This window comes from Pteropus vampyrus, unplaced genomic scaffold (assembly GCF_000151845.1).
Source record: "Pteropus vampyrus isolate Shadow unplaced genomic scaffold, Pvam_2.0 Scaffold209, whole genome shotgun sequence".
Lineage (NCBI taxonomy): Eukaryota > Metazoa > Chordata > Mammalia > Chiroptera > Pteropodidae > Pteropus > Pteropus vampyrus.
In genome coordinates, this window is record NW_011888990.1 from 1,253,128 (window position 1) to 1,267,049 (window position 13,922).

Here is a 13,922-nt window from a genome sequence, read left to right on the forward strand (position 1 = left end):
TCTCTCTACAGCCGCAATTTGCTGCTTCCAAATATTGTTAGATTTAATCCTCCTATCGACCCTGTAAAGATGTTTTTCAATACTTGTTTTACAAATGAAGAACAGGAGGGTGAACAATGCTGACCAACCGCCTGAGGTCGCTGTGGTGGAAGCGGACAGGCACCTCCAGACCCGCTGCTGGGAAGGACCCCACCCCCACCCCCACCCCAGTCCCTCACCTGCTTCAAGCGTGGCCCTGGCACTCCCCTCCCAAGACGACACCCTCTCCTCGAGGCAGCCACATCCAATGACTGACACCCAGGGGTCACCTCCCCTCACTCATCACTTCAGGGCACTTCATGGGGGCAGGGGAGGTGTCCTTTGAGGTGGCATTGCAGCGCGACTTCTTCTGTCCAATCCTCCTTCCCTTCCTTTCCTCGGGTGTGGATGGCAAACGCCCCTTAATGATCCTCCTGCACACTGCGCTGCATCAGAGTCACTTCCCAGGGGTCCCAGCCAGCAAGTCACACAGTTAGTAGGTGACGAACTGACCCTCAGCAGCTGTATCCCTGACTCACCAGACTGCACCACCTCCTTTGATAAACACACCTTGCTTATCTTTGCATCTCTGCTACTAAGCACAATAAGTATTTGTCAATTCACTTTTTTACCTGCTTTTTGGTTTGGCTGGTTACAGTCACTTGTTTACAGTGTTCACCTTCAAGAACCTCACAATCTAGTCTGTTTCCGTGAAGAGGCAGGCAAATTTGATTCTAAATTTCATGATTGTGGGATCAAGTCAAGGAATGGCAAATTTACCTATTTCAGACAGTACACAAACGTTCTCTGATTTTGGACTTTGCTTTATCAACATTTTTAGAAACTCAAAATTTTAGCAATTATAGTTTTACTCCTTAAATACAGGCCTGACCCAAGTCTCTTACCTAGTTTAAGAAATGCTTTCTCCAGCAGAAACATAATATCTGCCTTAAATTAAAGAGATGGGAAAAGGAATGGAGAGATGAACTAGAAACTGACTAACATCTCGTCCTTTCGTCGGTTTGTTCCCTAGGGCCGTGATATGGCATCCAAGATATCCTTATTAGTCTTAGCTTCCCTGGGTTTTTCCTTTTTTTCTCTCCTCTTGTCTGGGTTGCTAACTTCGACACATTATCCATTCTGTTTCCATAAGACACACCGCTGGGTCATATAAACCATTCACTGCTCCAGTTCCTACTAAACCAGTGCTTAGACTCTGGCCCAAGAACGAGATGAAATCACTCCCCGTCGTCGAGTGGACATCTGTGGCTCCAGGCGGTGCTTTGAGGGTTAGGTGGCCAACACCCACTCCCCCATTTCAGGTGGCAGGCCCCCGATGGTGCTTCTGCCACCCTCCCTCGCCAGCTCTGTCTGTGAGAGACCAGACGGCAGTAGGTCTCCAGGAGCAGTCACATGAGCCACGCCTGGCCAGTCAAATATCCTGGCTCTGGATTTTGACCCTGGAGCAGAACAAGGGCTTGCAAACAAACAGTGATAACTCACATTGCCTGCGGTCGGCCACTCCGGAGGCCCCAGGTCTGGCTGTCGTGAGCACCAGGGCTTGGCTGGTCCCCCGCCTCCCTCAGATGTGCACTTTGGGCACTTCCTAGTCACCTCCAAGAAACTCGAGCTCGTCTGAAGTTATCTTGAATGTCTACCTTACGGCCAACAAGAAGGAAAACAACAAACCGATCTACTGGAAAACATTTTATTTAAAAATGCAAAGCACAACAGGCTAGTTCTCCAGCACCGCCCAAATGGGGTTCGCCCCCGCGGTACTGCATAGCGTGCTGAGACCCGTTTTTAGCAAACACCCCAGAATGTATACCCCCAAGCAAAGGCTGTCCCATGTCAGGGGTGCCTTGATGGAAACACGTGCAGATGTCTGATGACTGCCTTAGTTCTCGTCAGTCGGGATGGTTTCCACTTTTCCCTTGTCTCATTCCTTAATGGCCGCAGAGGCGCAATATTATCATTTTATTTCAAGGCTTTATTTTTTTTTCCAGAATAAAATATCATCTTTTAAAAATTTTATTTTTTGTCATCTTAGCACTTCAAATTATCTGTGCACTCCTCGATAATGAGAAATTGATCTTCTTGCCCAAGACTAGCCAGTAGAAATAAAAGGTGAGCTACATATGTAATTTTAAATTTCCAAGTAGCCACATTCAAAAAAAGTAAAAAGAAACAGGCAAAATAAATGTTAACAATATATCTTATGTAACCTAATACACCTAAAATAACATTTCAACATGAAGTCAATATAAAAGTTTTAAGGAGATGTCCTACGTTCTTTTTACAATAAATCTTTGTAGTCCGAAGTTTTGAGTGCCAGGGTTTTATTTTAGTTGTTTTGTTGTCGTTACTTGTTAGGCCGTTATGGTCCTTTAAGTATTAGGGGGTCTTGTCCTGGGATGCAGTTCGGTTACGTGGAATCGTTTCGTTTTTGAAACTTGCTTTCGGTTTTTTAGGGTGAGCCCAGGAAGCCTCAGTCTCAGCATGACCTGGCCTCACACCGAGGCACCGCCCTTCTGAGGACTCAATGCGATGTCCCCTGGGCTAGGCCCTCCCTCTGTGGCTGGTGGGGACACAGACTTTCCCTGGCCCTGTGTGGGCCCTGGGGCTTGATCGGCCTGCTTCTGCCCAGGGGTTCTTCTCGGCCTCAGTCGTTTGTCCACGCACCTACGCAGGCCAGCCTCAGCCAGGGACCCGGGGGACCCCGTGCCAACGGCCAGGACACGGTCCCGCCTCTCTCTCTCTCTCTCTCTCATTCTCTCTCTCTCCTCTCCTGCGTTTCTGTCAGGAGTCGGTCTAGTGCCGCCTGTTGTCCAATGTCTGGAAACTCTTGTTTCCTGTATTTTGTCCAGTTTTCTAGTTGTTTGAGGGCAGAAGGTAAGTCAAGTTCCTGCTGCGGCCCAAAGTTGTAAAACTGTCAACAGCCATGCGTTTAGCGATGCCCACTGTGCACGAGGAGCCGGGCAGGGTGTGGGGGCCCCCACCGCGGCCTCGCGGTTACCCCCACCAGCAGGGAGAACGGCGACCGAGCAACGAGTCAAGTAAACACGCCGAGCGACCCACGGTGGGCGGCGGAGGGAACGCGGAGCGCTGCAGACGCGCACGACAGGGAGCCCCGGCTCGGCCCGCGCTACCACGGACAGCTCCCCGGACGCAGCTCCCCGGACGCGGCCGCGTGCGCCAGGACGCAGGAAATCGGTAAGGTCTGGCGTGGTGCTGGGGACGGCGGGCGGACCGCTAAGGACAGCGTGTGCAAAGGGCCTGTGGCGCATCGGAACCGTCACGGCTCATCGGACTGGGCCCGGGGCCCGGTGGACACAGGGCCTCGGAGCTCACGGCGCGCGTCATGGGACCCGGCCAGCGGCAGGGCCGGGGCTGGGTGCCGGACACCCACCTGCAGGCCCGGCGTTGTCCCCGCTCCCGCACGCCGCTAAGCGAGTGCGGGCAACGCTCACACGTCTGACAAAACGTCCTTTGTCATGTTAGGGTCCGTGACATCTAATGGGCAATACGGAATTTTGTAACTTACTTTCATTTAAAAATAATTACGGCCAAAATGTTATTCAAGATATACTTTTCGTTGCCTGTATTTTTTACGTATTTACAAGGAACGTGCTGGAAAGTGTGAATGAACGCAGCAGAGCCCGCGAAGCAGGAAAGAGTGAGTGAGCGTCCACACACCCGGGGAGGCGCGATGGTCACGCCCGGGAGGTCCTCGCCAGCACCCAGGCTGTCGCTGCCTTCGGACACTTGGGCAAATGCGCCCCCCGCCCCGCTCCAAGCTTAAGCCGCTTCGGCACCGCGGCCGGCGAAGCTCGGTGGCACTGTGCACGCGCAGACGGCACGGGACCGCCCGCGGGAGGTCTCGCCCGCAGGGGACACGGGCTCACGTCTGCCGCGCGCTCCGCATCCTCCGGGCGGCAGGCCACACGCGTCTGCAGAGGGCGCGAAGCTATGTTTCCCAGCTTCTCCCCAGCGCTTCGCCCTCAGCTTATCAGCAGTTCCGCGGTTTCCATGTCAACAATTCCGTTTCCTGTCAACACAGAGAGGGAGCGCCAGCCACGTGCCTGGGCGAGGCCCCTCGTGTCCCCTGGAGACACCCTCCAAGATGCCACCAGAAGCCCCTTTCCGCCCCTGACTCTACGTCTGGCACGACTCCTTTTTCAACTTTTACTTATAAGGATTAAAAGACAACTACTCATCCAGTATAAATATAAAACAGAGTCTTTGTTAACTCCTGGACTTGGCAAAAACGCTCTTTTACACCCTGCGTACAGCTCATTCATGTAAGTGTCCAAAAAAAACCGTTTTAACTTAAATAGCCCACGCTTCCAACTGTTTGATAGCATCATCATCTTCTTCCGCCCTCCTGGAAGATGCTAGAACATAAAAGGGGTAAAAATTAGTAACAGGTGACATTCACACTTTCAGCATAGAAAGCAGGTGTAAATTATGTATAAAAAGGTATACATTTATGGAATAAAAACTAAGTGCTCAAAGGGATAGGGCCGGCTGTCGTCTGGGCAACCGCGTGACCGCAGGACGTGAGCGGGGGACACACCTGGTCTGGGCCGCTGTGCAGTGGCCGGCATGCCCGGCCTTCGCCCTGGCGTTCTGTCTGGCTGGGCTGGGAGGGAAGTGGAAGGCACATTTGGAAGTCGGACATTTGTCATCTTCTTATTTAATTCTTCCTGTTCCAGTTCTTCAAGTTCTGCCATCAACTCATCCTGAACGCAGGAGAAAGAGAGAATTATGGCGTCGACGTTTCAAGCCCCGGGTTTCCTCAATAACGAGAACATCTGCTACCCAATTGATATGTGAGAACCCAGTGAAATGGAATATTTATTTTAAGACGAAGCCTTTTTTGCAACACTGAGCAATGATTAAAAATGAATATTTTGGGTTGTGCAAATTGGTTGTAGTTAATCTTATAATACTTCAGTAAACAGTCATTCAAGTAATTTGTGTTCGCCGAACATAAAACCTCCACAGTTTCCAAGAAATTTACACCTTGTCTGTCACCTTTCCAATGTATCTTTTCTTTCCTGCTGTTAAAAATTAAGAATCTGTGAAACTTTCACTAGCGGAAACAGATATTTTCATTTGCGCTAATGCTGTCGAAAATAACACAACAGATATGACAAACACAGAATTTACAGAAAGCAAAAAGAACCAAAGATAATATAGCTCTTTTGTTTATCACCAAAACTCACATAAATCGTGCTGTGTTTAGCTTAAGAAAACATCACCTCGAGGTTGGTATACTGTATCTCTTTCTTTTCGCAATAGTCCCCCAAAATCTGGTTTAATCCTAAACTACTCTCTGCCCCAAGAACCTTAGAAACGCTAGCCCAGTGAGAGACTTTCAAGGGTCTAAGTCACCTATGACAGATGGCAGATGACTTGAAAGAGTTCAGATCTAACTGGCTTTATGGACCTTTGGGTCACGCCCAGTCCCCCACCCCCTGAGAGAGGTTGGGACTTTAAACGAAATTTGTCACTGTTAGAATTCTGAGGCTGTCCTTACGTGTGACCTAAGACACTCTGATAGTTGGCCAAGGAGAATCTTCCTGTGTTTATTCATTTGTTCACAACCGAACAAGTTTACTGAGCGCTCACACCTGCCCAGGTATTGAACTCAAACCTAGGAGTGCAAAGTTGAGCCAAATCGCTACCTTGAAGGGGCTTATAATAGAAAGTGGCAGAAAAACACATAAGCAGATAATTAATTACCCTATATGAAGATGACAGTAATAATACTACGAGCCAAGAGAGGAGCTGCCTAACCGACCGCATTTGATCAAGTCCACGTGCATCAGACGCGCAGCAGGTTAATCAGCCGTCTGACCGCTGATAACCCTACCTCACGGAAAGGAAATAAAGCAGGAAAGTGAACGTGGGATAGTGTGCCCGGTCGCTTCGTGCTTTACGGTTCCTCAGGGGCCGTAGGAACAAGCACCTTCAGGATGATACTCTGAGGTCTTATTTCACCAGACAGTCAGGAACAAATACAGTAAATACGGTGATGGCAGAACACGCTATCCTGCACTGAACGTGCTCCCGGAATTACCAGTAATGCTTGACAGTTATCGACAGCTCCATTAAAGAATTTTAGAATTTAAGAAACTTTGGAGCTAAGAATTTAATCAACTTTGGTGATTTAGTAATTTCCATTTTGTAGATGAGAAAATTAAGGGGCAGAAAAGTGAAGGACCTTACACGAAGTTCACTAATAAATGGCAGATATCGTCGTGAGCCCAGAGCCTTCGAAGCTCATTAGGCAAAATTTTGGAAAAGGCCACATGGCACTATTTTAGGCTTTGCAGGCCACATATGGTCTCTGTCACGGTGTCCTTTGTTGCTAACGCTATCGGTGGTGTTTTCTGCAACCCTTTATACACGTTAAAACCATTCCTAGCTCACAGGCCACACAAAAACGGGCCATGGGAAGGATTTGGCCTGAATTTGGCCAAAATTTTCTGACTCCTACGCTACACCATTCTCAAAGGCTGCTGACACCCAGTTCCCACGCTGCGCGATCCCGTGGGACCACACCTCCCTTACCTGATGCACCATTTTTAACTCCAGGGAGGAGCAGGAAGCCCCATCCTTCTCCACGCTCCCCGGGGACCTGGGAGCGTTTCGAGGTCTGTGCTGGTCCGCCCTGTGTGTGCTTTGTGTAGAACGACCAACATTCACAGTGCAGATGCCACCACAACAATCACGGGCTGCCGGAGTGGGCTGATAAATCTCAGTGGAACGCGCGTGTTAATGACGCCGGTCTACATTTACTGTTTGACACCCCAAGCAACAAACAGAGGCGGCCTAAGCTGTAGTTTAACGCCAGAGCGCGACGCGTCTGTTCCTGGCACAGAGACACAGTCTATTTTGTTCTGCCCAGATGTGCAAGCTCTCCATTCCTCTCCGTAATGGGCTATCTAGGCTCCGACCATGAAAAGTCACTAACTTTACATAATCACAGGCCGCGCTTCCTTAATAGCTAAAAACTTAACGAGGGGACTGTTTGCCAAACCGTATTAATCGTGCCTTTAAATCAGACCTACCGACACTTCATTTCCCTCTTAAATACATTTCTAGCAAATACCGTTTACTCTTTGACGATCCTTAAGGAGCTGTGTCAGGAACCCGCCTGGCATAAACGGCGGGCATTATCCTCTGTGGAGGCCACGCTGCGCTATTTTTCACACTGCGTCACCCACCTCATCAAAGCCATCGCCGAGTCCGACCCGTTGGGAAAAGGCTTCTGAGATTTCCTGGGCGACGTCTTGCTGCTCTGTGATCTCTTGCATCAAATCATCTATTTTGTTCAGATCCCTGAGAAATAACATTTTGTTGAAGTACTTTAGAATTTTACTTTAAAATTCTGAATTTACACATAATCCCATATGAAAAATGAGTCAATTTAATATAAATTCGTATTTCGGTAGGGTAGCAAATATTCCTGGCGATGACATTTATCGACTTTAAAAATCATCTGCATTTCAAAAAAATGAATAATGCTGGATATGTGCATACCTTTTAAATATTAAATAAACAGCCTTTACACTAGGAAGTCACTAGAGAGCAAATTATTTTGTAACTAACGAGATATTTGTAGACTCATCTTGAAATTTTGTCTTATAGGGCATATGTAAAATTTAAATATCTCTGCAGGAAATGGAGCCGTGGACCCCAAGGACCACCATAACTAAAATAAGCTGGGGAAGCTCTCGCCTTCTGGAGAAGCTGAATTCTGGAACGAGAGGACTGTTCTCCAGAACTGCCACTGGGAAGTGACGTTGAAGGTGAGACGGGGCCTGTGAAGCCCACAGAAGAACAAAAAATACACAATTGGATGATACCGCTAAACCACCTGGAGAGAAAGACTATGGTTCTGTGATGAATTTGAGCACCCCGCTTACGACAAGGGTCGAGGATTTTGACTTTGATAGTGAATGTGATGATCTTTCTGAAGCTGTCAAAATGATGGCTGACCATCAATAAATTGTCAGAGCAGAAGAATGTTAGCAGAGGTGTCTTCCTGACCCCAGCCTCCGCCTCTTCACCTTTTCACGCCCTCGGGCGCTCACTGCTCTGTGACCTTACTGTCACATTTAATCTCCGGAAAGGATCAGATCCCAGGCACTGATCTCCCAGTGCGAATGCAAAGCAAACTGTCACTAGCCCCACTTACCTCTATGAATATTGGTTACTGATTGCTTTCTCCATACCAGGAACTAAATGCATCGTATCCGGCATCTCACTGAATCTCACGGTCACCACATCCGGCAAATAGCATTATTATTCACACTTACAGATAAGGACACTGAATAAGGAGCCGCAAAGTCCTCTGCCCAAGGGTAGCCTGCGTGGAACTGGGGTTGTGACCCAGAAACTCTGACCCCAAGTCCACGCTCATAACTCTCACTCTACGTCAGCGGTTCTCAGCATGGGTTAGTGTCGCATAGCATCAGAATCACCTGGGGACTTGGTTAAAAACAGGAAGGCCCAGTCCCGGCCCTTCTTCAAGAGGCCTGGGCATCTGCGTTCTCATCGGTAGATTTCTAGGTGACTGATTCCCACCACAGTTTAACAACATCGTTTCTCAGTTCTAACACCCTCCCAGGTGTTGACATTTAAGCCTTTCTTAAAATTATCGAATGAAAAGTTACAGACGGGAGTGTCAGACAACAGCGAGGCGACTGGGAAGTGTTTAGGGCAAAACGAAACGTTCTTCGTGTTTTCACGTTTGGTTTTGTTTGTTTGGTTGGTTGGTTGTTTTTGCCACTATGACTTCTAACCTTTCTCTGAGGGAGCGTTCCATTCCAATACATCAAAGTGCCTCAAAAGGATCGGCCCATCCCAGCCCGAATCGTCACCCAGCTCCCAACACCGAGGCCACTGGTGACTGCGAGGGACGGCCGGGTCACTCACATGTTCTCGTGGACGGCCTTCATGGCTTTCGCGGCGAGGCCCATGTTCCTGAGCACCTCGGCGTTGGTGTGAGAGTTCTCCAGGGCCTCTCGCTGGAACTCGATGGTGGACAGCGTGCCGTCGATCTGAGTGAGCTGCTTCTCCAACCTCTTCTTTCTCTTGAGTGCCTGTAATGCAGCTAAATAAGGGAGAAGCCGTGTTTATAAGCAGAGAGAGCCCAGCCACTGACTCGACTGACATTTGCTCAGTGCCAACCGGGGACTCGGCACTGTCGACACCTACAGACAAAGGGGAGACCGGGAGGGGACGCGGAGACACCAAAGGGCCAGACCGTCTGTCCACGGCCTGCCCCAGCTCTTGCTCACTCAGACATTCATTATACTCTTCTTCCCAAGACCTGGTGTGTGTCGGAGGAGGAAAAGTCAATTTTCACATTCCACAAAATACACCACAGAAACGCTTCTGTCAGTGCCGGATTTTTGAAAAGGGATAGATGTAAAAATATGAGTAAAAATCATGCAATAGAAAAATAAAACTTTAGAGAAAGAACTTTAATGACTGTTTACTCTTATTTCAAAAGTAAGTTAGTTGAGACTCGGAGAAGTTAGGTGACCCGCTTGAAGGCAGACAGTCCAAAACCTAGGTGTCCACACCGCGTGTTTTGGTCTGAAATGATCATGAGATGGTCAGGAAGGTTACATCCAGCCACGAGTGCCCACGAAACCAGCACTGCTAGAGGGTCACACCCAAGGATCAGGCGGTAGGCTGGTGGCAGAAGCGCTGGCCTCGGAGAAACGACATCTAAATACACTCCCATCGGCACCTGAGCAAAATAACCTCATCGGCTTCATTCAGAAGTCACGAAACTCTGACCGTGGCGCCTTGGAAGGCACCCACAAGAGAGACCCTAAAATGCGAGATTCGATGAGGCATTTGGCAAAGGTGCAGGAAACGAGCAGCAGGAGGATGTGGATATAAAGACGATTAAATGGAATTGGCAAAAGGACCCAGATACGCTTATGGTTTCCTGGTGAAGCACGTTATCGCAACGGATTTCTGAGAGAAGGCTCTGTTCTGTTTCGCTCAGTTTCTCCCTATGATTCCAACAGGTTTGGTTTATTTATTCCAGTGCCTTTCGTTGGGTGCACAGAGACTCAGTCATTATACTTTCTTGTTGGATTTTATTGGCAATCGATAGGAAATATTACTCTCTGTCCCATTTAATCTTTTTTTTTTTGCCTTAAATTCCATTTTGTTTTATATTTAAATTAATATTTCAACTTTCTTTTTGTTACAATCTGCCTGTAATAATTTTATGGGGACCTCTATTTCAAAATTGTCTTTTATTTGCTTTTTTCCAGTATACTTATTACAGATAGCATGTGCTTGGATATTTAGTTCGTGTGACCTTTTTTAACCCATTCAGATGGTCTCTTTCATTTAACGTTAAATTTTAACTCATTCTCATTTATGGTGACAACCAATGTATTATCTGCCATGATCTTTTTATCGTCATCCTTTCTGTGTTTTCTGTTTGTTATACTTACTGTTTTCTTTTCGCTTTCTTGTCTTTATATAGATTGATCAAATTTTCCTTGTTCTTTTTCTTTAATTTGGGGACAGTTACATATACTAAATTTATTCTTCTAATGGATACCCTGGTTTTTAAAATATATAATTAAATTTAAGTATTCTATCCATATGACAATTAATCCATATTTTATATATAATTTATTGTTCCCAAACGAGATTCTTTCCAACCCCAAACTTTCCAATGTTTGATTAACACGATGTACAATTTTATTAGTTCCAGGTGATTACTGGCTGTTTTTTATTATCTTTCCAATTTTCAAGGAAACTTTTCTTACAATTGCATTAAGCTTGACAGACACGATTTCGACAGTTATTTGCACTAAAGTATAGCGTCGCCGGCTTATTTTCCCACTATCGCTTCTATATCTTGCATCATCCTTTTTTGGGTTAATTTTTTTACTTTACCAAAAGAAATTAACTACTTTTTCAGAAAAGGCACACAAATATAAATTCTCTAAATTCCTATAGGTCTGAAAATGTCTTTGTTTCAGACTCGAATGATGGTTTGGATTTTTATAGAATTCTAGGTTCAGAATATTTAAAAACTGTTAAGATGCTATTCCCTCATCACTGGGTAGCAAATACTTTGAAGTTTGAAAATAATCTTCTTCTCATCCCTTTGTAGATAATCTGTTTCCTTGTCTCCTCTCTGGGAACATTTAAGATTTTCTTTTTTATCTTGGAGTTAAGAGATTTCACCAGGCCTAGGCATGATCTTTTTTCTTTTCTTTTCTTTTTTTCTATGCCGTGAGGAAGTAAGCATTCATTGAGTATTTTCATTCTGTAGAGTTATGTCTTCCTTCGTCATCCTGTGGAAACCGTATTCTTGAATATTTTTTTCCTTCTTTCGCCTGCATTAATTCTGTCCGCTCTCCTCTGAAGTTCCTGTTCCTTGTCCTACTGTTACGCACACAGTGAGCCTGCCCGGCCACTCTCCCTGTCTCCTCTCTTTGGAAATCCCTACGAGACGGCGTCGGACCCCATGGGTCCATGCTGCAGTCTCCTAGTGCACCTCTCTTTGTCCCGTGTCCAGGGAGAATTACTTACCTTCATACTCCAGATCACGAACTAGTCTTCAGCTCTATTTATTCTACTTTTATCCCCTTTTATTTATTTGTAATTATGTTTTTAATTTCTAAGCACTTTTGCTCCTCGCTGTTCATTCATGCGGCGGCTCATTCTTCTCTTCTAATGACATGGCCTCTGGACTGTCCATGAAGAATAGTAATAGGAGTTTTGTCTTTAACATTCTTTATTTCTTACATTATCTCTCTTTTCTTGAGTTCAGCCGTTTGCTTTGCTTCGTCTTGATCCTTGATGCAATTACCTTTCCTCAAAAGTCTTCTGATCTTGTAGTATAGGGTCACACGTATAAATAAGACTAGAATAGCTAGTACGCGCTCAAGTGCCTCTTGCAGTGACAGAAGCGTGTCTCCCCGGGGGGCTGCTCTCTTGGGAGGGAAGGCTGCCCAGAGCCAGCAGGCAGGCTTCCTTCGGTGGCTGGAGGGCAGGTGCAGGCTAGCGGTTCCTACAGTGGCCGGAGAAACACTTTAACGTGGGTGTGGGACACTCGTCCGGTGTCTTTGCTTCCCCATCCTACCCTGCCCTTTGGGCTGTGGAGGCCCAAGGTCACGGCAGGCTCGGCTCTGCTTCCCTTCCCAGAGGCGACACGTCGCGAGCGAAGCGCTTACTGAACCTTACGTACACCTTACTCACAGAACACTCTCTCTTCGTTTAAGCTTTTGCTTAGGAAAGACCTGAACAACTTCTTCAAAGTCGCCTGGCACAAAGGCCGTTCGGCAGCGTCACTCCGCAGAGAGGCTCACCGCATCAGTGACCAGAGCTGTCTGAGGGTTTGCTCGCACGGGGCGAATGGCCAGTTGCCCCCCTCTGCCTGCACCCCGTCTGCAGACGCTTATCTACAGCGTATTATAATTACTCGTACAACCTGCTCCAGCTCACCTCCCCCATGCTAATCACAAGCCACGCGAGCCAAGATTCTCCTCTCCTGCTTCCCCAGCACCGAGCATATGGCCAGCGAAACACAACAACGTGATCGATTGTTTGCTACGTGCCATGCTGGCGCGAAGTGCTTTATGTGCCATGATATTTATGTCATTAGCGCTCACGAAAACCCCAAGAGCAGATACGATTATTGGCCTGTTTTACAGAAGACGAAATGAATGTTAAATGAACACATCGGACAGCTTTGTGCACCTGGCACAATGACAGCATGGTGGCGTTTGAGGCCCGAGTGCGACTCCTCCTTCGTGACTGGGACGTGTGCCCCTGCATAAGTCACCTCCCTCCTCTGAGCTCCAGTTTGCGCTTCTGGAAATGGGGATACAATCCCCACCAGGCTGGGTGACTTTTAAGAATTAATGATAATTTACGGAAAACACTTTATACAGTCCCTGTGCATGGCAGGGACTTAGCCCCTCGATATTATTATTAATAACATCAATGCATTAATAATGATTAACATTCATGAATGATCGAGATTGCGCATCTTACTTCTGAGACCGCCGAGCAAGTTACGCGTTCTTGTTCCCCGTCAGTCACGTGACAGGAACATACGATTACAAAATGCTCCACATTTCAGGAGGGGCTCCACGCGAGGGGCTCCAGCACAGTGCCACCGTTCACACTGAGAAGCTACACCCCGAACGCACGTCGCTCCCCACCGTACCCAGAGCGGGATGTCAGAAGTATCCTCTTCCCTCTGGTCAGGCCACTTATTTGGAAACTAACTATTAACCCAAAAGCATTCTCCTTTTTTTTTTTTTTGAGAAAAAGTTTTAAAGTTCTCCATTAGAAAGTATGCCATTTTTCTTCCTGAGAATTAACTTTAGGTTACTTTCTAAAAAATCAAGAAATGCAATTTGCTATGAAGGATGCGGCTTTGGAGCCGCCGGATCTGCACTTCAGTCCCGTCTCTGTCGGTTAACGACTGTGTGTGATAACCATGACGGGCGACCTTCACTCTCCCCAAGTGAGGTTCCCTCATTTGAACAGCAGCCACGACGAAACCTGCAAGACATCAGAACACTGTGTGCTGGAGTCAGGGCTCCGGCTTTCAGATCCTGGCTGTCGCATAAAGTGTTTAGTGTGGTGCCCAGCACGCAGCGAGTGCCGGCTAAACGTTAGGGACTTTATAATCATCATCATAACCTCCTTCGCGGGCTGCCAGAACCTTCCAGCAGGAGTCACATGGTGTAATGCCTGACCCCGCAATTGTTTGTTGTTAATAACAATAAGTTCTGCTTTGGACACAATCTTAAATGCCTCTGCTTAACATATGGCTTCTGCTCTTCAAAATATTTGAGAGAAACTTGAAAATGTACCCAGAGTCGAGAGATCTC

The 13,922-nt window shown here is 47.1% G+C and overlaps 1 protein-coding gene and 1 long non-coding RNA gene across 2 annotated transcripts in view; one reads left to right on the top strand and one right to left on the bottom strand.

Annotated features, from left to right (window-relative positions):
* Positions 1 to 4,230: 4,230 nt before the first annotated feature.
* LOC111747080 lies at positions 4,231 to 7,984 on the top strand. Its single transcript, XR_002783369.1, has 3 exons — positions 4,231 to 4,319; positions 4,734 to 4,850; positions 7,708 to 7,984. It is a non-coding gene; the product is annotated as an uncharacterized LOC111747080 (long non-coding RNA).
* Positions 4,242 to 13,922, bottom strand: part of CHMP4C (charged multivesicular body protein 4C) — a 15,597-nt gene continuing 5,916 nt past the window's right edge. The window contains exons 2-5 of the mRNA XM_011372539.2: positions 8,968 to 9,145; positions 7,254 to 7,368; positions 4,595 to 4,760; positions 4,242 to 4,412 (exon numbers count right to left, since the gene is read on the bottom strand). Of these exons, the coding sequence (XP_011370841.1) occupies positions 4,348 to 4,412; positions 4,595 to 4,760; positions 7,254 to 7,368; positions 8,968 to 9,145 (524 nt within the window). The 3' untranslated portion in view covers positions 4,242 to 4,347. The remainder of the gene's footprint in view (positions 4,413 to 4,594; positions 4,761 to 7,253; positions 7,369 to 8,967; positions 9,146 to 13,922) is intronic.